The 27,408-nt window shown below is 37.2% G+C and overlaps 1 protein-coding gene across 3 annotated transcripts in view; it reads left to right on the forward strand.

Moving 5' to 3' along the window:
* GARRE1 (granule associated Rac and RHOG effector 1) overlaps positions 1–27,095 on the forward strand; it is a 138,691-nt gene extending 111,596 nt beyond the window's left edge. For all 3 annotated transcript variants that reach the window (XM_043985560.1, XM_043985562.1, XM_043985561.1), the window contains exons 8-14: positions 1,631–1,728; positions 10,623–10,748; positions 12,514–13,538; positions 15,122–15,287; positions 16,124–16,261; positions 20,833–20,911; positions 23,486–27,095. In XM_043985560.1, coding sequence (XP_043841495.1) covers positions 1,631–1,728; positions 10,623–10,748; positions 12,514–13,538; positions 15,122–15,287; positions 16,124–16,261; positions 20,833–20,911; positions 23,486–23,815 — 1,962 coding nt within the window. In that variant the 3' untranslated portion in view covers positions 23,816–27,095. The remainder of the gene's footprint in view (positions 1–1,630; positions 1,729–10,622; positions 10,749–12,513; positions 13,539–15,121; positions 15,288–16,123; positions 16,262–20,832; positions 20,912–23,485) is intronic.
* Positions 27,096–27,408: the final 313 nt, after the last annotated feature.

A 27,408-nucleotide genomic window follows, 5' to 3' on the forward strand; every position in this document is an offset into this window, starting at 1 on the left:
GTTGTGAGGATCAAATGAGATAATATTTGTAAAAAGTTCTTAGCACAGTACCTGGCACATAGTAGGCCCTGTATAAATGTTCTCCCCCCTCCAAATTTCAGATAATTTAAGGTCCTCCCCACTATTAACTGCCTCATATGTTTGTACTAGACTTGTTTTGTTTTGGGTGAGGCAATTGAGGTTAAGTGACTTGCCTAGGGTCACACAGCTAGTAAGTGTCAAATGTCTGAGGCCGAATTTGAACTCAGGTCCTCCTGAATCCAGGGCTGATGCTCTATTCACTGCACCACCTAGTTGCCCCTCTAGACTTGTTTTGAAAACGGAGAGCTCAGGTTTAAATCTGTAACTCTGACCTTGAATAAGGTCCTTAACCTCTCTGGGTCTTAGTCTCATATATAAAATGAGGGATATGGACTAGATGCCTCCCCTCCCCCCACATAATTTTTGGCGCAAAACCAGAAGCCATGCCTCTCAAAGAGACCTGACACTATTAAAAATGTCTTTTATGTCAAAGATTAAATTTCCTCCTTATAACTTCTACCCATTGCTTTTGCGCTCTGTAGTCAAGCAGAACAAGTCTAATACTTCCATGTCATGACCCATCAGATATTTGAACATAGATCTCAATTCCCCCCCCCCCCCCCCCCCCCCCCCCGCCTGGTCTTTTTAGTGGGTAAATCATTTCACATAATCAAGCCTCAGTTTCATTATCTATAAAATGAAGATAATAATACCTGTAGAAGGGAAATGAATTTAACTGTGAACCAGAGTAACTCATCTAGTTTCTGAATAATCACAACTACTATAATTAGTGCAGTAATCACAATTTATAATAATGTATACCTGAAGAAGTGTCCTATACCTTTTATCCTTCTCCCACAGATACTGTTTTTCAACCTTTTATCCTTTTCCAATTGATATTTGTTTGCTACAGTTAACTGGCTATAAATTACATCATACAGATCCTGTTTTTGCAGATGTCTCATTAGCTATAGTTAATTGTCTCTACCATATATTATTTATATATCTTTTAAGGCAGATGTTTTTAAATTATGAGTTTGTTTTTCTATAATCTTATGTATTCTCTACTTTGTTTATTTAGCAAATCAGAATAGAGTAAGCATTTCCTTTTATTGTGCTGTTTTTTCAATATAAAAAAAACTTGGAAAATATCTGGTTGAATTAGTATCTAGAGCTTTTGTTATCTCTGTTGTTGTTACTCTTGAGCAGAGAAAGTATCTCAACTTAGCTACGGTGTCTCAAAGTTTTCTTCTTGGATTCACTACAGTAGCTACCTTAAAGGCTTTAGTGAATATTAATTGAGATGATGTATATACAGTGCTTTTTGAACACTGAAGTGCTATAATACAATGCATGGTAGTGGTAGTAGATGGTGGTATTACTAGTACTTCTACCACTCCCACTGCTGCTGCTGCTGCTGCTGCTGTTCCCCACCCCAAACACATACACACACACACACACACATCTGTTGGATGATTTGAATGGTGACAGGCCTAACATTCTCTTTTTTCAGGTCTTTAAGCCAGTGTCCACCTGGCCATGTCAGTGTAAATCTAGAACTAGACTTTTTATTTGCTAGAAAATAAATATCTTCATTTTGTTTTGCTAGGTGGTGGTTGATACAGCACAAATTGAAAATAAAGAAGCCTATGCTCCCCAGATTAGTTTAGAAGGTTCCAGAATTGTGGTTCAAGTCCCATCAACATGGTAAAGTTACATATAATTTAATGTCTTCATTTTAGGAGGGTTTTATTATCTGTGTTACCATCATCAAAATAATTGTTCTGTATGCATATTTGTCACATTCTTCCTGTAAATCTGAGGCATAGGAAATGCAGACTTCTTGGCACCCTGCGTTATGTGGACATAGTCACAGTACTATAATGTTTGCAAAGCACTCTAGTTGGTTTTCACAATAGTTAGGGTTTTATATTCCTTTTCATCCAAATGCCTCAAGTGTGTTTTTAGCTTTCGAATATAAGGGACACAGCATCTGGGCACTGTTTATAATAGTGACAGAACACAGGATTCATTATTCCCCTTCTCTTGTTTTATTATGTTAACATCTATTTTTCTTTGTTCAAGAAAACAGCTGACAATATAGAAAACTTTTCACAAATTTTTATTTTATAAATTTTTTAAAATAAAAAAAGGATCATTTGGGATGCTAAGTTACAGGGCACAATTAATGCAAATAATAACTTTTCTTCAGCCTTTAAGACTGAAAATGAGCTGAGGCTCATCCACATAGATTATGTTAAACTGTTTTGAAAATTTCTCATTGAAATTTGAATGTGTGCTAGGAAATTCTACCAGGCAGTGATGCTGAGTAGTGTTTATAGATTGCTAATAAGTTGCCATTCTTGCCATGTCCAAAAGCTCCCCACAGCAAAAAATTTCTACAGGAAGGAATCTAAAAAGAAAGTAAAAGAATCCCTTTGGGTTGAATTATTTTTAAAAATTATAACATTTGCTCACTTGTTCCTACCAGGTATTAAAAGTGCTTCATTTTGTCTTAAGATATGTGTGTTCCTTAATCTTTGAAATTATGGTTTTTTTTGTTTGTTTGTTTGTTTGGGTGAGGCAGTTAGGGTTAAGTGACTTGCCCAGGGTCACACAGCTAGTAAGTGTCAAGTGTCTGAGGCTGGATTTGAACTCAGGTCCTCCTGAATCCAGGGCCAGTGCTCTATCCACTGTGCCACCTAGCTGCCCCGAAATAATGTTCTAAGAACTCTCATATAATCATGTGCTTTTAAAAAAAAATAAAATCATTTTATTATTTTCCAGTTACATGTAGAAATAGTTTTCAGCATTTGTTTATATAAGATTTCCAATTTCAAATTTTTCTCCCTCCCTCCCCCCCCCTTCCCCTAGACAGCAGGTAATTTGATATAGGTTATATATACATAATAACATTAAACATATTTCTGCATTAGTCATGTTATAAGAGAAGAATCAGAGCAAAAAGGAAAAACTTCAAAATAGAAAAACAACAGCACCAAAAACAAAAGAAATAGTATGGTCCGATCAGCATCCATATTCCACAGTTCCTTTTTTTTTTTTTCCTGGATTTGGAGAGCCTTTTCCATCATGAATCCTCTGGAACTTTCTTGTACCATTGGATTGGTGAGAAGAATCTAGTCTATCACAGTTGATCAACACATAATGTTGATGATACTGTGTATAATGGTCTTCTGGTTCTGCTCATTTCACTCATCATCAGTTCATGCAAGTCCTTCCAGGTTTCTCTGAACTCCTCCTGCTCATCATTTCTTACAGGACAATAGAATTCCATTACATTTATATACCACACAACTTGTTCAGCCATTCCCCAATTGATGGACAGGCCCTCAATTTCCAATTCCTTGCCACCACAAAAAGAGCAGCTATAAATATTTTTGTACATGTGGATCCTTTTCCCTTTTTTATGATCTCTTTGGGAAAAAGACCCAAGAGTGGTATTGCTGGGTCAAAGGGTATGCACAGCTTTATAGCCCTTTGGGTATAATTCCAAATTGCTCTCCAGAATGGTTGGATCAATTCACAGCTCCTCCAACAATGCATTAGTGTTCCAATTTTTCCACAGCTTCTCCAACATTTATTATTTTCCTTTTTTTTCATATTAGCCAATCTGATAGGTGTCAGGTGGTACCTCAAAGTTGTTTTTATTTGCATCTCTCTAATCAATAGTGATTTAGAGCATTTTTTCCCCTTTCCCCTTTCCATGATTTCTTTGGGCAAAAGACCCAAAAGTGGTATTGCTGGGTCAAAGGGTATGCACAGCTTTATCGCCCTTTGGGCATAATTCCAAATTGCTCTCCAGAATGGTTGGATCAGTTCACAGCTCCACCAACTAATCTTCCAATTTTTCCACAGCTTCTCCAACATTTATTATTATCCTTTTTTGTCATGATAGGTGTCAGGTGGTACCTCAGAGCTGTTTTAATTTGCATCTCTCTAATCATTAGAAATTTAGAGCATTTTTTCATATGGGAATAGATAACTTTGGTTTCTTCATCAGAAAACTGCCTGTTCATATCCTTTGACCATTTCTCAATTGGGGAATGACTTGGATTCTTAGAAATTTGATTTAGTTCCCTGTATAGTTTAGAAATGAGGCCTTTATCAGAAGTATTGGCCATAAAAATTGTTTCCCAGCTTTCTGCATCCCTTCTAAATTTTGGATACATTGCTTCTGTTTGTACAAAACCTTTTTAATTTAATGTAATCAAAATCATCCATTTTGCATTTCATAATATTCTCTATCTCTTGTTTGGTCATAAACTGTTCTCCTTTCCAAAGATCTGAAAGGTAGACTATTCTTTCCTCTCCTAATTTACCTATGGTATCATCTCTTATGTCTAAATCATGTATCCATTTTGACCTTATTTTAGTATAAGGTGTAAGATGTTGGTCTATGCCTAATTTCTGCCATACTATCTATTTCTTAGCCAGTACCAGATAGTTTTGATGACTGCTGCTTTATAGTAAAGCTCCAGATTTGGTACAGCTAACCCACCTTCCTGTGCATTTTTTTTTCATTATTTCCCTTGATATTCTTGACTTTTTGTTTTTCCAGATGAGTTTTGTTATTATTTTTTCTAGCTCTATAAAATAATTTTTAGGTAGTGTGATTGTTATGGCACTAAATAAGTAAATTAATTTAGGTAGAATTGTCATTTTTACTATATTACCTCTACCTATCCATGAGCAATTGATACCTTTCCAATTATTTAGATCTGATTTGATTTGTGTGAAAAGTGTTTGGTATTTGTTTCATAGAGTTCCTGGGTTTGTCTTGGCAAATAAACTCCCAAGTATCTTATATTATCTACCATTACTTTAAATGGAATTTCTCTTTCTATCTCTTGCTGCTGGACTTTGTTGGTCATGTATAGAAATGCTGATGATTTATGTGGATTTATTTTATATCCTGCTACTTTGCTAAAGCTGTTGTTTCAAGTAATTTTTGAGTTGATTCTCTAGGATTCTCTAAGTATACCATCATATCATCTGCAAAGAGTGATAGTTTTGTTTCCTCCTTGCTTATTCTAATTCCTTTAATTCCTTTTTCTTCTCTGATTGCTAAAGCTAACCTTTCTAATACAATATTAAATAATAGAAATTATAATGGACATCCCTGTTTCACCCCAGATCTTATTGGGAAAACCTCTAACTTATCTCCATTACATATAATGCTTGCTGATGGTTTTAGGTAGATACTGCTTATTATTTTAAGGAAAGCTTCACCTCTTCCTAAGCTCTCTAGCGTTTTTATTAGGAATTGGTGCTGTATTTTGTCAAAAGCTTTCTCTGCATCTATTGAGATAATCATATGATTTTGGTTAGTTTTCTTATTGATGTGGTTGATTATGTTAATAGTTTTCCTAATGTTGAACCAGCCCTGTATTCCTGGTACAAATCCCATTTGGTCATAGTGTATTATCCTGGTGATCACTTAACCAAGCACTTTTTTTTTTTTTTTTAGTGAGGCAATTGGGGTTAAGTGACTTGCCCAGGGTCACACAGCTAGTAAGTGTCAAGTGTCTGAGGCCAGATTTGAACTCAGGTACTCCTGAATCCAGGGCCGGTGCTTTAACCATTGCGCCATCTAGCTGCCCCAACCAAGCACTTTTGATATGGATAATTCTGCATTGAAGTCTGAAAGGGAATGAGTAACATTGAGGAGACCTGAAATCATGCAAAGCTCGAGAAAGTGCCATGTTCTACCCATTAGTTTGCTGAACCCAAAGTTTAAGGGGGCTGGCAGGGAAAAGGGAGACAGTTTAAGCACCATGATCACTGAAAACAGAAAAGTCAATTTAAAACTGAGGTGGTAGGAAAGAAGTAAAGGAGCAAGTCATACAAGAGATAAGAAGTAACACTATGGTGATCCACAAAATCCAGAAAGAAAAAGAATGAATGCCAAAAAAAGTCAAAATGAGGAAAAACACAGCAGCAACAGAGTGGAGAAGAAAGAAGTAAATACTAGATTATGTAAATAAGCAGCAGAAGAGAGCTAACTATATCCTCTTAATTACTGTAGATGATAAAACATCTATGCCTTTCCAAAAACCTATAAGGAAAAGAAGAGATAAGCCCTTAAAAAAAAGGAACTGGGTTGTAATAGGAATTTAATGCACAGGCATGATACTTAGTATGTTGGCTCATGTACATTGTATGAAATCAAGGCTCAGGAAAAAAGTAGCTTAAATTTTTTGTTACTTTTTAGTAAAACACAGCTGGTATGCACAGCAATAGCATCCCATAATGTTCCTATTTCTGACCTAATGCTCACTGAAAAGGCAAAAGATTCTTATGAAAAAATGCAATTATCTAGCCATGTATATTTTCTGAAGGATTTTTTTGGTATTGTAAAGTTATATATGACATTAAAAAGCTGCATTTGATTTATCTTAATTATGGCTAAGGCGCAGCAAGATTCTTAGCTATCACCATGTGGTCAGCTTATAAAAGGCAGTAACATTAAGACAAAAAAGTAAACTATTATATTTTTGAAAGGTTTTTACTTAGAACAATTAAACATTAGCCATTAGTTACACAGACCCATACCCTAAGCATTCCAGTTAATTATAGTTATACTTTAATACTGTTTATAGGTCAAACTACCCTTGCATTTATGTGCTGCAGAAAAATAAAATGGTGCAATGAAATAATTTACATTATTAGGTTTTAATATGTGTCAAATTCTCATTAAAGATAAATTATATCAAAAAAATCTTTGAAATTTGTCTTTCTAATCTCTCCAATTTATTGAAAAGTCAGAAAATGTACCTCACATTCTACACTTTGAGGAGAATAATTAATCTGTATATTATGAGGGAAGGATTTATTTGGTTGTCTAACTACCATTTCTTGCCTAGAAAAAAAAATCTGAATAAAATGTTTTTGGAGACCCTCCCCCTAGTGATTGTTTTTGGTAAAGCAGATTTCTATCTTTTGATTAGTGTATTTATATGATCTGTGCATTATAACAGTTTGGTTTAAAAGGTGCAGTCTTTGTTTCCTGAGCTTGCTGGTGAGCTAAAGACAGTATAGATTAAATGGTTAGTCAACATGTAATAGTGTTTGGTGAAAGTTCAGTTATGTTTATAGATTGTACTCAAACCATCAATTCTTTTTGTTTTGAAATAATAAACATTTTTATTTATAGTTTTGAGTTCTAGATTTTATCCTTCCTTCCCTTGCTCCCCTCCCCACCTTACTGAGGCAGTAAACAATCAGATATGGGTTATTCACGTGCAGTTATGTAAAACATTACCATATTAGTCATTTTGTATAAAAAAATGAATAAAAGAAAAAATAAAAGAAAGTGGAAAATAGCATGCTTTAGGGGCAGCTAGGTGGTGCAGTGGATAAAGCGTTGGCCCTGGATTCAGGAGGACCTGAGTTCAAATCTAGCCTCAGACACTTGACACTAGCTGTATGACCCTGGGGAAGTCACTTAACCCTCGTTGCCCCCCCCCCCAAAAAAAACATCATGCTTTAGTCTGTATTCAGTTAATATAATTTCTTTCTTTGGAAGTGGATAGTATATTTCATCATTAGTCCTTCAGGATTGTCTTAGATCATTGTATTGCTGAGAAAAGTTAAGTCATCCACAGTTCTTCATCAAACAATATTGCTGTCTCTGTGCACAATGTTCTCTTGGTTCTACTCACTTCATTATACATCAGTTCACACAAGTCTTTCCAAGCCTTTCTGAAATCATCCTGTTTGTCATTTCTTATAGCACAATAATATTCCATCACATACCACATCATATGCCACAGCTTGTTTAGCCATTCCACAATTGATGGGCATTCCTTTGATTTCCAGTTCTTAGCCACCAGACCATCAATTCTTTTGGGGGGGGGGGGGCAATGGGAGTTAAGTGACTTGCCCAGGGTCACACAGCCAGTAAGTGTCAAGTGTCTGAGGCCGGATTTGAACTCAGGAACTCCTGAATCCAGGGCCGGTGCTTTATCCACTGCGCCACCTAGCCGCCCCCCAGACCATCAATTCTTAACATTTTAAATGTTCTGCTCTTTGACCTTGTAGAAACTAGCTAATTACTGTATTTTTTTTGCTTCAGTGATTTCTGCTTAGTCCTGTCATGATACTTGGAGGAAACAAGTTGCCATTTCTCTTTAGATATAGCTAGTGATTAAAGGCTAATATTCAATTAAATTCAATTCAACAAATATTTATTAAGCATCTGATATACTGGGATAGGTGCTGAGGATACAAAGACAGAAACAAAATTCTTTTAGTTTGGGTTTTGTGGTGTGCTATTGTACTTTTCTGAAATTACCATGGGAGTAGAATCATTTAGTCTCTTGACCTTGTAGGTCAAGAACTTTGTGTTAAAACAGGAATGAAAACATACACAAATACACAGAGTTCTCATAAAAAAATTCATCTTGGGGCAGCTAGATGGCAAAGTGGTTAAAGCACCGGTCCTGGATTCAGGAGTACCTGAGTTCAAATCCGGCCTCAGACACTTGACACTTACTAGCCGTGTGACCCTGGGCAAGTCACTTAACCCCCATTGCCTTAAAAAAAAAAATCATCTTCATCTCTTACCTGCCTTGGTAACTAGGGACTGATTCGGGATGCCAGACAATAGCACTTTTCTCCCCATTGCACATACCTTTAGGCTGCATGTTAACTTTTGGTGACAGCTATTTTCTGTCAGCCTATCTTCCTACACGTTCACTTTTAACTTTCTAAGTGCAATTATAAAGGATTAAGTTACTTAGCTCTGAGTGTCCCAAGTCCCATATTTCCTTGAGGGTGGCATCGCTACTCAGGGTACCATGCTATAAATCAGAAGGTTGCTTATCTACTATAAAATCAGAGCAAAGAGAATGGGGTGTTTTTAAGGAATATTTTTGTCAACTATGATAGCCTAATAAATTACTTCTATTCTAATATTAGTTGTCTAGAATAAGAACATCTTAAACCCTAAGCAATGTTAAGTATACGGTACTAGATAAGATTCTTTCTAACATCTACTGTTTTCCTCGTTACATTTCTTGTCATCATTCCAACATCCTTTAATATTTAGTTTCTAAGTTTACAGTTCAGTTTATATTATGTATGATAAGTGAAGTACCTTCTGTTATTTACTAGTGATGAGGGGGTATCTTTCATGTTATATTTCTTTCTTTCTTTTTTTTTTTTTTAAAGTGAAGCAATTGGGGTTAAGTGACTTGCCCAGGGTCACACAGCTAGTAAGTGTTAAGTGTCTGAGGCCGGTTTTGAACTCAGGTACTCCTGACTCCAGGGCCGGTGCTCTATCCACTGCGCCACCTAGCTGCCCCATCATGTTATATTTCTAATATGTGTGCAACTTTAGTTAAAAAAGATAGACTTTTCCTGGTCCTTAGACCTTTCTAAGTCTTTCTAAGGTCTAAGGCCTTCTAGAACTTTCAATCCATCTTACTTTGGGTCTTAAAGCCTTGTGTTTCCTGATAGCTTTTTCGGTGGAAGGAGCCTAAGTTAAGATCATTTTCTGTAATGTGTGGTCTCTGACACAGGTACTTACCTGGGGCTTAGCAGCTATTGGTCATAGATGTAGGCTTATATGGGTAGTATCATCTCTTTCTTTTGACCTCATATGGATCTCTTCTTTCCTTTGTGAACTTTGTCTTCATGCATTAAAGTAAAAACTTGTCAAAGTCATGAGATATATTTTTTCCCTTTATATGTTATTGCTATTGCCTTCTTTGGAAGAATTAGAGCCTTGGCCCATATGTTATTTCTTTTAATTTCATATTTATTATGTATTTTAATTTTAATCTAAGCCTATGATTTTGTTGGTGGAAATTCTCCTTTCATGGATGTATAACTTATCTGTGACCTAGAGAGTTGCCTGGGGCACTGAGAGGTTGAGAGACTTGCCTGTGATCACACAGCTGGTTTGTGTCAGAGACCAGACTTGAACCCAGCTCTTCCTGACTATATCTACCACACCCTACTGCCTCTATTTACATGATTATTAAATCTTTGTTAAGTGCTAATAGTCCCTATAAGTAATGGTTCTTTTCATGAGAGAACTTAAGAATAAGAGAAGGAAACAGATCCACTTTTTTGTTTTTTGTTTTTTTTAGTGAGGCAATTGGGGTTAAGTGACTTGCCCAGGGTCACACAGCTAGTAAGTATTAAGTGTCTGAGGCCAGATTTGAACTCAGGTCCTCCTGACTCCAGGGCTGGTGCTCTATCCACTCCGCCACCTAGCCACCCCAGATCCACTTTTTCAAAAAAAATCATCTTTTTGTTTGTAGAGTGGACAATGCTGGTGCCAAATTATTAAAATTTAATCTTATATTTCTTTTCTGGATAACAAATGACAAACTACAAAAGTAGAATATGTCCTGTACTATTGGATTGTATTGATATCTACATTTGGAGGTTTTGCTTAACTGTTTTGGGGGGATTGGGATTAGAGTTGGGGTATCTATGGATGTTATTACATTCCTATTATGTCAATATAAAACATCAATAAAAAGTTCTTATTAGGCATTAAGCAGAAACTATAAATGTTTGTAATATTATGCAAATAACAAGATAATAATATAAATCCTTGTTGTTGGTAGGTGCCTGAAGGAAGACCCTGCAACCATGTCTTTGCTCCAGAGAAGTCTGGACCCAGAGAAGACTTTGGGTTTAGTAGATGTACTTTATACAGCTGTGTGGGACTTAAATCGGTGGAAGGAAGGAAGGTATATATTCCCGGGGATTAAAGCACAAGAGGCTATTTACTTCTTTTCTTTAAAACTATCCATAATTATTTAAACATTCACGTCCACATTTTTCATGGTGTTATGTATATCTGCTCATATGGCTTAGAATGTATTTGAATACAGAATAAAGGACAAGAGAAAGACTGGTGTTTAAGTAACACATCCCATTTATTGATAAGGAAAAATAGTGCTTAGGTGGCCCTCTTGCATGAGTAATGGAAGTACTAAATACAACAACATCTCTTAGTTATGGATTTCTCTGTCAGGAGTTATATAATCTAACACTTCTTTGCTTTAAGGAATCATGACTTTATTGGTCTAGGAACTCTCTCCACCACTGCCAAGTACGACTTCTCTGTAACTTGGTGTATATATATATATTTAAAAGTGACTTGAGGGGGGGGCGGCTAGGTGGCGCAGTGGATAAAGCACCGGCCCTGGAGTCAGGAGTACCTGAGTTCAAATCCGGCCTCAGACACTTAACACTTACTAGCTGTGTGACCCTGGGCAAGTCACTTAACCCCAATTGCCTCACCAAAAAAAAAAAAAGTTAACTTTGGGGCAGCTAGGTGGCACAGTGGATAAAGTATTGGCCCTGGATTCAGGAGGACCTGAGTTCAAATCCAACCTCAGACACTTGACACTAGCTGTGTGACCCTGGGCAAGTCACTTAACCCTCAATGCCCTTAAAAAAAAAAAGTGACTGAGGTTAGAAAAACCCCTTGCTCTGCCCCATATTTGGACATACCCCTCTCTGTACTTAGCTAAGCTAGTCCACAGGCAGTAGACACACATTCTCACACATTCTATTCCTAGGCCTACACCAAAGACTTTCTAGCTTGATAGGACTTACCAAAACTTTCACTCTTACTGGCATAGTCTTTAAGAATCCAGGATCACCTCCATACCTTGATTAGGCATTGAAGGATGATTTTAGTGGATAGACTTTATCTAAATACATTTAAGTGAATTTAGAGTAACTTGGGAAAAACTGCATATTCGAGGTCCATTTGTAAATCATACTAAAAAGCATTAGATTTTCTTACATGTTTTTCTCATTTTCATTATATGTTCTTCTTGTGCTCTTACGTCAGTTTCCAGTTCTTTCTCCTTCCCATCTCTATCTCTTTTATTCATTTTGCATTCATTTGGATTTGATTAGCTTTCATTTTGGAACAATCTCTGGTTTCCGATGCCTCAGCATTTTCTCCCTTTCTTTGTGGCCTTATTTAATGTCTCCTTCTCTGGAAATTTTTATTAGCTTCATTTCTCATCCTTTGATAAGACATCTTACTCAGAGGGCCAAAACCTATTAAATGTCATTTTAAAGCTCTATTTATACACAATAGCTCTTTTAAGAACATTGAATATAGATTAGTATTCAAATAATATGCACTTTAAAAAATCTTCATTGTAAACTATGGAATGCACTTGAGAAAAACTAATATTTCCTAAAAAAAAATTTTTTTAACTTATTTTAAAAGGAAAGTTTAATTTCATTGTTAAAATGTACTATGTTATTTTTTCAGATTTTTTTTAATTAAAAAAATTTTTTTTTTTTTTGCGGGGCAATGGGGGTTAAGTAACTTGCCCAGGGTCACACAGCTAGTAAGTGTCAAGTGTCTGAGGCCGGATTTGAACTCAGGTACTCCTGACTCCAGGGCCGGTGCTCTATCCACTGCGCCACCTAGCTGCCCCCTATTTTTTCAGATTAAAAAAAAATGATATATTTCTATTTAAACAGGGAGCAAGCTTTGCCTTCTATTCAGATTCAACTTCAACGTGAGATCTCTGACTTTGGGAATCAAGTTGATATGCCTCCTGGAAATGGAAATAAATCATCAGGAGGCTTGCAAAAGACATTCTCAAAACTGACTTCACGGTTTACAAAGAAAACTTCATGTGCCAGTTCTAGCAATAGTGCAAGTTATTCTATCCCAAATACCCCTTCCAAAAATGTTTTCATATCTGGAAGTTCTGAAGACAAGGCTAAAATGCCCAGTAATATTGATACAAGATTGCAAAGCATTTTGAACATTGGTAATTTTCCAAGGACTGCAGACCCATCAGCCCAAAGTGTCAGTAATCAGATGGTTAATGGCTTTCTAATTGAACATAGGGAAAATTTCTTCAAAGGAGATGATGGTAATGATGACAAAGGAATGAATCTCCCAAGTGATCAGGAAATGCAGGAGGTTATTGATTTTCTCTCTGGCTTTAATATGGGCAAATCTCAGCAGGCCTCCCCAATGGTGAAAAGGCGCAACTCTGTTGCTTCTACCACAACAACTGAAACAAAATCAGGGACACTGCAGCCTCCACAGCCACAACCACAATCTGTGGCACATGTCACTTTGCATCCTTCTCAGCGAGGGTTAGCACAGCAACAGCCACCATCCCCTAAACAGCAGCAGCCACAGATGCAATATTACCAACATCTGCTTCAGCCTCTAGGGCCACAGCAGCCGCAGCCACAGCCACAGCCACAGGCACGGACACCTGGAAAGTGGCTTAATAGCTCTTCACAACAGCCTGCCCAGGCAATTGGAACTGGATTATCTCCTCTTGGCCAGTGGAATAGCCCTGGCCTTTCAGATCTGAGTCCTGATTTGTATAGCTTGGGTCTCGTGAGCAGCTACATGGACAACATGATGTCTGAGATGTTAGGACAAAAGCCACAAGGACCTAGAAATAACACATGGCCAAATCGTGACCAAAGTGAAGGAGTCTTTGGGATGCTGGGAGAAATTCTGCCTTTTGATCCTGCAGGTATGTATCAACATTTTAGGTGGTTGAATGCTGTAGTTGAAACTTAGTTGGAATAACACTTTGAAGCTACTCTTATCAAAACCTTACTCTCTTATACCAATCCCTGAATCTCAGGTAAAGGGGGTCTGGAAGCTACTGTTGTTAACTAAGAGGCTTCATTGTAGCCTCTAAAAATCCTCCCTACACTCCTGCTCTTTGAGAGTAATACTGCTTAATCAGTTCCAGAACATCTTCTAATGGTAGATGCTTCTAGCTTTTGCTTCCCCTCTTTCCTTCCCCTCTTTCACTGTCCTACTACTTTCGTTGGCGAAATGGTGATTTTCTAAGAAGGTCTTCCAAAATAGTACATTATTTTTGTATTTAAGTATTTGGAATTTGTTTATCATTTGGTTGTAAAATTAACTGTTATCTTTTTCATTAGTTGAGAATATTAAATTTCAAAGCATTACTGTTTATTTGATTTCATGGTTTCCTCCTAACCTCCATGACCATTATTTTTATTTAATTTTCTATATTACAACATAGTGAATAAAAATAATTTATTAAATGCTTACCATGTACTAAGTACTGGAGATACAAAAGTGAGACAGCCTTTGCCCTCAAATAGCTTGCATTCTAATAGGAGGAGGCAATATATAGAGAGAAGTGATGGTCAGGAAGAGGTGTTTTGACTTAGGAAATTACAACAGCTATGAAGGAAACCTTAAAAGAGTTCATTGGTAAACTACCTACCCATAAAAAGGAAGGTAATTAATGATGTATTATCTATTGTAAATTCACAAAAATTAACTAAACTTGTTTATTGAATTGTTAAAATTATAATCTTAAATATGCTTTAAAATTAATTTCCTTCATTGAATGTCCAAGATTTAATTTAAGTCCTTGGATTCACCTGCAATTGATAGCCAATTTTGACTATACATCCACAGAAGAAATTACTTTTCAGAAAAGTCCAAGAGGAAGAACTATGACCAACAGTCCTATAAGAACAAAAGAGCAAGGAACAGTATCATTTCATGTACCTAGGGAGCCACATTCCCATCCTCCAGTGACTGGCTAGACATCTCCAATAATGTAAAGTATTCAGGCATGTGGGATACCAAGCTACTGAGAGCTAGTGCTGGTTATCTTTTTGTCATGATCATTTTCTAACTGCCTTGGTTCTTTAATATGGTTTGCTGTTGATGTTTTAAGGAATCTTGAGGTGAAAAGGTATATAAAATGTTAGACACTGGATAATAAAGAAATTTATATGGACATTGTAGAACTATCATGGTAAAAGACTATTCTTTCCTTTCTCTTCCTCACATATTCATATAGAGTGCAGTATACACACACTTATCATGTACTAGGTCTCTATATCTGCCTAGGTAGTGGTGAATAATCCATTTGGAAGACAGTGGAGAATTGACTGCTGTAATATTGCTCCTTTGAGGGTTAATATCTCCTGAATGCTTTTTGTTTATTTTGTGCTGGGGTAGACAACCAAGCTTAAGGGCTTAAAAGACCATGATTAATTATAGTGGAAAAGAAATGAATATGTCAGTAGGGACCTAACAATTGGCTGCACTTTTTGTGTCCAGTTGGCTCAGACCCAGAGTTTGCCCGGTATGTAGCTGGGGTAAGCCAGGCTTTGCAGCAGAAACGGCAAGCCCAGCATGTCCGTCGCCCAGGCAACGCACGGAACAACTGGCCTCTTCCGGACGATGCCCATCGTACCTGGCCCTTTCCTGAGTATTTCACAGAAGGGTGAGTGCTGACAGACATTAGGTAGCACCACTGAAAAACCCACAGAGTAAGAATTGTATGTTCCTAGGGCAAGCAAAAGATCATTCTTCTCAAAGAAATGGAGGAGGAAGATTTTTGGAGGGGTGTCAATTTCTTAAATATGTAGGGGCTTCACATTACAGGGTAACTATGTTATGAATCAGATATGTGAAATGTAGCACATTACCAGTTTTACCTGCTAAAAACAAAGATAAGAATTTACCTGGATCATCTTCAAAGAATTATTGCTCATATTTAGCCATAGGCTAAGATTATAAAGTTTTTCTTATATGTCATTTCATTTGAACCTCACTATGATCCTATAAGTTGGCAGTTCAAGGAATATCATCCCCATATTATGTGTAAAATAATTCAAGTTCAAATTGGTTGTGACTTGCCCAGTGCCACTTTTAATTTCTTTGATCTGTTTCATGAATAGTTGCTCCTAAGACCCCAAAATTCTGACTTCAGAGAAACCAGAATGTCTTAGAATGTTTCCTAACACTTCTGGGTTTGAAAATATATCGGCCCCCCCCCCCCAAAAAAAAAAAAAGAAAAGAAAATATATTATATCTAGACATAGATTTTAGGGAATGTTAGAAAGTAGAGCGCCAAAAAGACATGTTATTCAAGAATATAATTGAAGAAATATGTTTTGATATATGGTAACATGAGGCTTCCAAGCATGTAATGCAATATGAAATGTATCTAGAGCAGAATCTTATCTTTTCCTTGACTGTAAAACAGAAAGACAAGATATGCATATTTAGTCTGCAGACATAGAATGAGGGTTTTGACTAATTTCTTTTGTCTTTCAGTGACATGATAAGTAATAGCTGGTCAGGCACTCAGGGAGACTCTGCCAGCTCAAGTGATGAGACATCCTCTGCTAATGGAGACAGTTTGTTTTCCATGTTTTCGGGGCCAGATCTTGTTGCTGCTGTTAAGCAGAGAAGGTAAGAATAGTTTTATAAAGCTAATAAGAGAACAGACAACCATTTGAATTTGTTAATTCATTCTTGATAAAATTCAAAAGGCAATGTGCATCATAGTAAAGTTGATTTCCTTTGGTGGTGGTTTTACCCATTTATCCTAGAGAAGTAGATATGGCCCTGCTGTGCTCACTCTTTTCATTTGAGCTAGATTTATTTTGTGAAGGGCTCTTTCACTATTTCTTTTTCCAACCAAAGCAGCTGCATTTTTTTGTTGTAAAGTCTACACTACAAAAAACAGCTTTTGTAGAGCAGAAGTTCTCAGTCTATATGGTATGGCTGTGAGGCTAGTTGAGGGGCTCAGCATGTAACTGCATGCTCCCTTATATAGGGAATCTGATTTGAAATGGAGTGGAGGGGCAGCTAGATAGCACAGTGGATAAAGCACCAGCCCTGGATTCAGGAATACCTGAGTTCAAATCCGGCCTCAGGCACTTGACACTTACTAGCTGTGTGACCCTGGGCAAGTCACTTAATCCCAATTGCCCCGCAAAAAAAAAAAAAGAAAAGAAAGAAAGAAAGAAACAGAGTGGAAACAAATATATAAGGTGTCATTATTACTGAGTACATAGCTCCACCTGGTGATTAAGTAGTAATGGCAGTGACAAAAAAACAGACTTTGGTTAAGTCTCTTTGAGAATGTCCCCTCCAGGAAAATATCACAAGAAGGAGCCAACGACCTATTAAAGTAGTTAGGCTTCAACTTTAGTTGGCATCATATTATCTTGCAAAGTTAGTTCTTCCACTAATTAATTGTGTGACTTTGGGCAAATTACCTAAACTTTTGGGGTTTCTTTCATTTTCCTAATTTGTAAAATGAATTGCTTAGACTAGGTGGTCTATAAGCCCCCTTCCAGCTCTAATATTCCATTGTTATGTGACTGATATTTAGTAGTCATCCATTATGTACATACTACATACAATGCATTGTGCTCAGTACTGGGGAAGATTAAAAAATAAATAAGGGGGCAGCTAGGTGGCACAGTGGATAGAGCACCGGCCCTGGATTCAGTGGGACCTGAGTTCAAATCCAGCCTCAGACTCTTGACACTAGCTGTGTGACCCGGGGCAAGTCACTTAACCCCAATTGCCTCACCAAAAAATAAATACATACATACATACATAAGGTTTGATCCTTGTCCTCTAGGAACTAGTATTTTGATAGGGAAAGATGACACATTCACAGATAAATACATAAATTAAATCACAGTTAGGGTATTAAAGGAACAAAGTGCTATGAGACTAATGAGGGAGAAACCACTTAGGGTTTTGGGAATCAGGGAAAACTTAGTTTTAACTGGATCTTTTTTTTTTTTTTTTAAGTGAGGCAATTGGGGTTAAGTGACTTGCCCAGGGTCACACAGCTAGTAAGTGTTAAGTGTCTGAGGCCGGATTTGAACTCAGGTACTCTTGACTCCAGGGCCGGTGCTCTATCCACTGCGCCACCTAGCTGCCCCTTAACTAGATCTTAAAAGATGAATGGATAGGATGTCAAAAGATAGAGATGTAGGGACACATTTTTGTTATGGAAAACATAGTAAGAAAAGGGTAGTGGCAGTAGAGTGCGGAGGATATTCAGGGGACATCAAGTAATATAAAATACTAAAGAAGGAATAGGGTGAGTTTAAGGTGGAAAAATAGGATGGAGACAGATTGTTAAAGACCAGGAACATTAGCATAAGGAGTTTAGAATTTAGTTAGTTAGCAATAAGAAGCCACTGAAGTTTCTTGAGTTGCAGAGTGGTCTTTACTAGAAAAACCAGCCATAACAATGGGAGGGGTGAATTGGCAGGGGATATCTTAGGATCATAGCTCCGTAATTGGAAGAGACCTCAGAGGTCACTTAGTCCATCCCCACATTTTGCAGATAAGCATGTTGAGGTCCAGGGAGACTAAGTGATTTGCCCTAAGTCATATACATCAGAAGTAGTATTTGTACCCAAATGCTTTGATTCCAGAGCCTTTCTCTAGTATATAGACTGTAAGGGTAAGAGACTAAAAGCAAGGAGGAAGGTAGGAAGCTAGAAGGCAGTAGAAAACATTCTGGATTTGGAGTCAGAAGCCCTAGGTTGGAATTCCAGCTGTGCCTCTTACTACACACAACCTGTGCGTCCATAGGCAAATCATTTAACTTCTTTGAGCCTTAGTTTCCTCTTCTGCTTTCAGTTCTTTTTTGTAGATTTTTTTGGGGAGGCAGGGCAGTGAGGGTTAAGTGACTTGCCCAGGGTCACACAGCTAGTTAAGTATCAAGTGTCTGAGGCTGGATTTGAACTCAGGTCCTCCTGAATCCAGGGCCAGTGCCATATCTGCTGTGCCACCAGACTGCCAGTGATCCAGACCAGGGTGGTACAGTGGGAAAAGGACTGAATTCAGAGAACTAGAGTGCAAATTCTGACTCTGTCACTTCATTAGCCATGTGACCTCAAACAAATCACGTAACCTTTCTTGTCCTTAGCTACCTCATCAATTTAAAAAAAGGGGGGGGGGGAGCCCAACTAAGAAGTCCTTTTCAGCTCTAAATCTCTGATCCTATATGTATGTAGCATTTAAAAGAGACTAAAATATTTGTTGATAAATTATCAAAAGTAATACATATATCATAGTGTCTTCCATATAGTGGGCACCCAATAGGTATTTATTTGAATTGAAAATAGGACTCAGTAAATCTTTCAGGTAAAGCTGACACTCCTTAATGTTAGACTGAAATATGTTACTTTTTTTAAAACTTTAAATCTCAAACAATCTGTCACTGGAAGATGCCTTTTTGCATCTGTAATTTCTATGTAAAATGTTTGAATTCCTATGTTGCAAGAAAGGTATTGTGGAAACTGTAATTCACTATTTAAATGTGAACTGTTATGTTCTCTTTTACATCAAAAAAGTCTTCTGAATAGGAGGAACCCCTTTTTGTTGCTGTAGTAATAGAATCTTAGACCATAATGTATTGCCTACTTTTCTAATTGAGTAAGCTTTGACAAAATTATAAGACCTATTCCTATTTTAAAAAAACAAACAAACTAGAAAGCATAGTAATAAATGGAGTTTTTCTTAAGATGCTAAGTAGTATGCATCTAAAACCAAAAGCAAGCATTTTCTATAATGGAGATAAACCAGAAGCCTTTCCAATAAGATCAGGGGTGAAGCAAGGATATTCACTATCAGCATTATTATTCAGTATTGTACTAGAAATGCTAACTATAGCAATAATACAAGAAAAAGAAATTGAAGGAATAAGCATAAACAATGAGGAAAGAAATTTATCACTTTTTGATAAGATGATAAACTAGAGAGTCAACTAAAAAACTAGTTGAAACAATTAAAAACTTTAGCAAACTTGCAGGATATAAAAGAAAATCACACATCATCAGACACTTCTATATAGTACCAACAAAACCAGGTAGGAAGAGATAGAAAGAGAAATTCCATTAAAATAACTGCAGACAATATAAAATACTTGGGAGTTTGCCTGCCAAGACACATGCAGGAACTATATGAACAAAATTACTAATTTGATTAGTAATTAGTTTTCACTGGGTAAAACTCATAGGTGAAAAATGTATGGCTCTTGGGGGAAAAATTGCCTTTGTGTGTATCATCTAATGATGACCAAATAGCATTGGAGTCATGAGGGTCAAGTTTACAATATTTGCAGAGTTAGCATACAGCTTTTTATTTTTGTAATGAGAATCAGTTAAAAATATTTTAAGGATTTTCTTTCATGAAGATTGAAATGCTCTACATGCTATACAAGTTGTGAGTCTCTAGAGCCGATTATTTATCATTATTCCAGGGGTAGAAATGGAGTACCAAGTAACTACCATAAGCACTTTCTCTCCTTTCAGATAATATAATTGAATCCATGAAATTCAGAGTGCTCTGGTACTAATGATGATTCTCCTTAAAATGTAATCTATGGGGGTAACTAGGTGGCACAGTGGATAAAGAACTGGCCCTGGATTCAGGAGTACCTGAGTTCAAATCTGCCCTCAGACACTTGACACTTAACTAGCTGTGTGACCCTGGGCAAGTCACTTCACCCCCATTGCCCCACCCAAAAAAATAAGGTTATCTATGGGGGCAGCTAGGTGGTGCAGTGGATAGAGTAAGGGCCCTGGAGTCAGGAGGACCTGAGTTCAAATTCAGCCTCAGGCACTTAACACTTACTAGCTGTGTGACCCTGGGCAAGTCACTTAACCCCAATTGCCTCACTTTAAAAAAAAAATGTTATCTGTGAAACTTTCCAACCACGTGCATACTGCTTATCTAAAACGTCCAAAGGATACTGCTTAGTGTACTCCATTCCTGTGATGGACCTTTGATCAGTTGTAAAGTAATGGTAGAGTTAACTTGAAAGATCTCATGTACAAATAATGACTCCTTTAGTCTTGTTGAACTTGGGGGGAAAAGCCTCACGATAGTTTCTGGAAGATATCACCCTTGAGCAGATAGGAGTGGATACATGGAAAGAGCATAACCCCTAAAAGTAAGTAATGAATAATTGAATAACTACAAAATGCTTTTTTTTTTTCTTTCAGGAAACACAGCAGTGGTGAACGGGAGACTACCACACTACCATCACCACCTCTTCTTTCCACAGTGGATGACCTTAATCAGGTATGGACTGTGACAGTTATGCAGTAGCAGTCACTGTTGTATGAGGATGGGATGGACAAAGATCTGAGTGTGGATTTAAGTCTACTGGGATGTCTCTAAATATATTAAAACATATGTTGGGGCAGCTAGATGGCGCAGTGGATAGAGCACCGGCCCTGGAGTCAGGAGTACCTGAGTTCAAATCCGGCCTCAGACACTTAACACTTACTAGCTGTGTGACCCTGAGCAAGTCACTTAACCCGAATTGCCTTACTAAAAAAAAAACCAAACAACATATGTTAAACATATTCTAAGATGATTTTGATATATGGCAAATTATGTTGCCAACCCAATCATGTGCCAGACACAATAAAAAGTGAAACTTACTTCATTATAGGCAAGTTAAACAAACTTTAGAAATTATATTTAAAAGGAAAAATGTATGAGTTTCAACATAAGCATTTAAATTACAGCTTTCTTTTATCTTTTTTCTTTAAACAATCAATGAACATTTATTAAACTCCTACTGTGTATCAGGTATTGTGCTAGGAACTGGGGAGATAGACAGAAATTAAATAGTCCCTATCCTTAGAAACTTATATTATAGCAAGGAGTAGTACACAATATATGCCAAGTAATGGAGGTAGGGAAGGAAGAATTGGTCCTAGCAATAATGAGGATCAGGAAAAGCCTCACAGAGAAGATGCTTCTTGAGAGAACTTGGAAGGAAAATACGGATTCTAAAAGGTAGAAGAAAACATGGAATGAGTACATTCTAGGCATGTGGGGCAGCTTAGAGATGAGAGATGGAATGTCGTGTTTGAGGAACAACAGGAAGGCTATTTTGACTGCACTGTGGAGAGTGTGAAAAGGATTAGTGTATAACAAGCAGAAGTAGATAGGGTCAAGTTGTTAAGAACTTTAAATATCAATCAAGAGTTTATATTGTTTCCTACAGCTAATAAGAGGCCACTGATGTTTGTTAAGTAGGGGAGTAACCTGATGAGAACTGTGCTTTAGAAAATATACTTTGGCAGAAGTGTGGAGGATGGATTGGAGAGGAGAAAGACTTGAGGCAAGAAGACCAATTAGGAGTTACAGTATTAGGTAATCAAAGACAACTAGATGGCACAGTGGATAATAACTTACCTCCCAGGGTTGTTGTGAGGATCAAATGAGATAAAAATTGTAAAGTGCTTAGCACAGTCCCTGGCACATGGTAAACACTATATGTTGTTGTTATTGTTATCATTATTAGCTATTAGGCCAAGCTATATGGGCCTAAACTAGTGTAGTACCCATTTGAGAATAATGAAAGGGACAGATTTGAGAGACATAGAATAGGAAGAATAGATTGGACATGGCAAACTTGAGTGGTATGTGGAGTAATGAAAAGATTCACAGAAATTGATTTACATAATCTGCAAAGAAATGGAAAAGTTCAATAGAGGGGTCACTGTAAGGGGAAAGATAAAGACACATCCAAAGATGTGTCAAGTTTAAGGTATTTTTTTGAAAATCCAATAAGCATTGTGTAATACAGAAATGTTGGGGAGAGAAAATAGGACCAGATTTATAGATATAGGAATCATCTGCTTAAATAGAAGTGAACTGTGGGACTAGATGACACTGAAAGAGAGTGTTGAGAGAGAAAATGAATTAATATATATCTATTATACCGTTTTATATTTTTCTAAAATTTTACAATAGTAATAGCTAATATTACTTTAAGGTTTGCAAAGCACTTGCCAGATATTCCATGATAATGTGATCATTCTAGTCCATTTATTAAGCTGTCATAGTATACTGGAGATGCCTCATTAGTAAGAAATAGGAAAAACATGATTCACATGGATAGGAGAAAAGAATTACATCAGGAAGAATAAGCTAGCGAGGAGTGACATGGATGCTATTCTTTTTTAAAATGTGTTTTATTTACATAACCAGGATCAAACATTTCCAAGTTGGTGGTGAGTCCATTGGCCATTGCAGAGGGAGAAAACATAAGTGGAGCCATATTCTTGTTTTGCACTTAGCAAGTTACAGTCAGCCAAACACTTTAAAATTTCCCTTGTTTCTACTGCACAAAATGGCATCCAAATCCTGGCATAAGAAAGTGTCGCTAATTATAGCCAGAAAAAGGTAATGGTTCTTGGAATTCCCCCTGCCCTTTCACTCCTATTTCCCCAAATTCTATCAAAAGAGCCCTTTTTTAAAAATCAAGAGGATGGGGCAGCTAGGTGGCACAGTGGATAGAGCACCAGCCCTGGATTCAGGAGGACCTGAGTTCAAATCTGACCTTAGACACTTAACACTTACTAGCTGTGTGACCCTGGGCAAGTCACTTAACCCCAATTGCCCCACAAAAAAAAAAATCAAGAGGATACTGGGGTTCTGATACAGGTGAGCATGTAATAGGTAGAAGTATGAGTGGTTTTTCTTTTAAAAAAAATCCGCCAGAGAACAATTCAAGGAATGAATTTTGCTGGGCCTTGATTAGTGTTAGTCTGGTTAGTTTCCCCTCAATTGACAGTTTCCCTTCTTGGAGAAATTTGTTCTGAAAACCAAATTTTTAATTTGCTTTTTTCTTGGCAGGATAATAAAACCAAAACGTGGCCTCCAAAGGCCCCCTGGCAGCATCCTTCACCTCTAACCAACACACTGCCTGGTCAGAGCCCGTCTTTGTATCATATTACCAATCCTGTCAGCCAGTGGAATGACACGATGCAAATTTTACAGTCACCAGTTTGGTCTACAGCTGGTGACTGTGCTCCGTCAACAGGGATTTCCTCTACATTTGCCTATGGGCAGCAAGCCCAGGCGCAGGCGCAGCAGGCAGCAGCCCAGCACAAACCCATGAACAAGGGCTTTAAATCTTTTCCAGTGAAGCAAGAGCGCAGATCATCCTACCTACATCAGTACTAACGGCTTCACACATCGGAAGGATACTGGTTGTCTCATCAGTAGTGATGAGTGGCCATGAATGGGCCTTCACAGTTCTATGGAAACATAAAGCTATTTTGTGGACATTCTGTTTGATAAAACATGGCATTATATCTGGTTACTTCTACAAAGGAAGATCCCATTGAAATTGACATACATAGGCTCAGCTGTTGAGCAAATGAGGCCACTATTTTTGTTAGGCACACAAAGCAGTTCAGACTGTAACATAGAAGAGCTTTTAAAAAATGTATATTACCTTTACTTTCTAAACCTTTTTTTAAAAATATTGCTAAAAAAATACTACCATACCAAACACTATTTTATAGCTATTTTTTCATATAGATTTATAGTTAAAACATCTCTTGCCTAAAATGCATTTAATATTTTAAAATAACAAATGTAGTGGTCAGAGTTTTGCTCAACATTGTCCTTATTTAAGTTTCTATATAAAATGAGCAAATGATAAAACCTTTATACCCTAAGATGAGCAACTTGGGCCCTGTGGGTTTTCTGTGGGAGTGACAACCCGCAGCTTTTCAGAGTATACCCCTGGAGGTAGGTCGTTTCAGCTCTGTTTGCAAAGCATCATTAATATGAAGATTGCAGTATTGCCCTACTATAAGCATAGATCAACTAGGACCTCTAAATGAGGATCACAGATGACAGTAGCTTACCTACCCAAGGTAGGCATGTTTTCACTTGGTAACAGGGGAAGTTGATCTTGATTCACAATTGGATACTTCTCCATTTGGCCAGAGGCTTTGTCAACTTTGTCTTCCTTTGTTTGACTGGGCAAAGTATAGCAATTAAAAGGCAATTTCCCTATTTAATTGTCTTTTTTCAGACACTATATTTACAGTAACATTCGTGAGCTGGCTCAAAAGAGGAAACAAATTGAAATTTGGGAAGGAATTAGTTGAAGACAGTGCTGCTTTCAAAGTAAAAGAAAAAAGAGAACTCAGTTCAGTTAATATGTGCCATTAAATAGATATTACCTGTGGAATTAGAAATATTTTCCAACCAAAGTGGATTTAGAAGAGTTGAATGGTGCTTACATTGAGAAACAATGATAAATATATGTATAGTTACCCATTGTACATTAATTGAGGATACAGAAGATTCTTTATATAAAGCTTATTTAAATTTTCATATTTCATTTTTGAAAGAGTCTAACTGATTAAAATCCACAATATTTTCTGGTATGAAAGTTTTGACAGTATTAATCTTATTTTTATATTTTCTTAAATCATTATACCATTCTAATATGTGTTAACTACCAGTAAATGGGACATTAGTTTTAATGCCATATAAACTTTTTTCAGCAAAAATAGTAATAGCACATGTTCTCATTTTTATAGACATAAATGAATCTTATATTTAAAGATACCAAAAAAAGGATATACAAAACACTAACATAGAAAGATTCAGGGTGTCTCAGCCCAACCTCCACCTTTTCTGTTGTATGATGCTGGGTCAAATTTTTAGTCCCAGAATGTGATTTTGTGTGTTGTTCGAAGATGCCAATGTTGCCTGTATTTATGATATTGTCACCATGTTTTCTGAAAATTCACACTCACCATGTTTACAGAAAGTTGTTTGCTGTACATAGACTTTTTACAGGAATGTGCTTCGCACAGTCATTGTGTGGCTTTTGTCTGTGTAAATTGTCTCAGTGTCCGCATTCATTTTACTTTGGATGTCCTCCTGCTGCAATTGTTTGTGACTGTTTTGCTTGACAGATGGTGTTTGGTTTCCCAAAGTAACATGTCCACAGTGCCCTGAATCCAAAGTTCTATTACACTGAAATACTATGATTCATCAATGTCTGCCCAAAGGTCTCACTTCTGGATGGGTAGTTCTTTCTGCTCTGACACATTGCTCAGCACAGGTGCCATCCCTATCTTTTTTCAATTTGTTTGTTTTGAATTAAGGCATTTTCTACCTGGAGTCAGATTGAGCTGTGGAGACTGTGAGGTGAAACCATTGGTGTGTCTCTGCATGGGTGCTATGTCCCTGGAGTCCGAGTGAGCTGTGCAGGCTGTGTGAGGTGAAGCCGTTTGTGTGTGTCTCCGCATCGGTGCTATGTCCCCAGCTTCCAGTCTTTCTAAGCCCTGGTGCTTCCAGGTGGTGTTTGTGGCAGATAAGTCCTGCTGCAAAGGGGCTTGTCATCCACTGCTGAGTATGAAGGCTCGGTGCTTTCTGATGTCGCGTTAACTTGCCCTTACTGCAGTGCTTCATGTGAATCGTTCAGTGCTTCTGAACTGGAACTGTATATTTTGTATTTTACTTCTAATGCTCCTGTAAGTAAAATAACTATTTGCTTTATTAAAGATATACATTTAATAATATGCTGTAGCTTGCTTTAATGCGAACTCTGACTCTCCAAGTAGCAAGCCTTATGTTTGTTTATTTGTTCTTTGCTTTGAAAGTCAAGTCTAGTCCTGTAATTTGCCATTATTTGAATTTTTACTCTGAAGTCAAACCTTGTTCTTCAGATGACTGTTTTAAATCATATTTAACAAAAATTTACTTAAGAACCAAAATCAGAAGCTTCATATAAACTATGGGGAGCTCTCTTCATCTCAGCAAGAACCCTCTTAAAGACACTTCCTTAGCAGCCTTGCAGTGTATTGGAAGTCCATGATCTCACCATGGTGTACATTTTGTGGAGGAAGGAAAAGAGATCAGAATTCTCCAGCATCAACCCTAGCTCAGGTCTTTGATCTTATCTTCCTCAGATCGCTTTTTCCTTCTTTCTAATTTAAGTGAAACTCTCTAAATACCTGATTAGATGGCAAGTGCTCATAATCTGAGAATCCCCAAGAAAAGTGGGGGTATTTATGCCTTTGATCCTATCATGCCACCTTCCTAGCTAGTGCCTCCTCTCCCACAGTGAGAAACCTGCCTGCCTCATATACAGAATTCTAAGAAATAAAATTTCCTGTACAGCTAGAACAACTCTGGGGGTTGTTGTCCTGAAAAACAAAGTAATGAATCCCACAAGATGAATGATGGATTCCATAGTGTATTTGTTTCCAGCAAAAGTATTTCTTCTATTCAAAGGTGGGAAGTAATAGAATGTGAAAAGGGGCATATTAGCTAAAACTTGGTGCATGGTATACAGAAATGACACTGACTCTAGAGACAAGAAAAACTACACAGTCCCAGTTCTTGAAAGAAGAATTTTTGTATGACCTTGCCATTTAACTTCCCTGAGCCTCAGTTCCTTCACCTATAAAATGATGGGTTGGGGGCAGCTAGGTTGCACAGTGGATAAAGCACAGGCCCTGGATTCTGGAAGACCTGAGTTCAAATCTGGCCTCAGACACTTGACACTTACTAGCTGTGTGACCCTGGGCAAGTCACTTAACCCCAATTGCCCCGCAAAAATAAATAAGTAAAATGATGGGTTGGGCTATGTGTTCTTTAAGTTCCTTCCCAGCTTTAATTTGTCATATTGTAATATTTAAGCAGTAAACATAGTACTAAAAGTTTCTAAAGAAACATAATATTTGGACAGAAAGGAAAATAAAAGAATTTGGATATCAGGAGGAGATTCCTAAAGGATGTCTTAA

Source organism: Dromiciops gliroides, chromosome 2 (assembly GCF_019393635.1).
Source record: "Dromiciops gliroides isolate mDroGli1 chromosome 2, mDroGli1.pri, whole genome shotgun sequence".
Taxonomy (NCBI): Eukaryota; Metazoa; Chordata; class Mammalia; order Microbiotheria; family Microbiotheriidae; genus Dromiciops; species Dromiciops gliroides.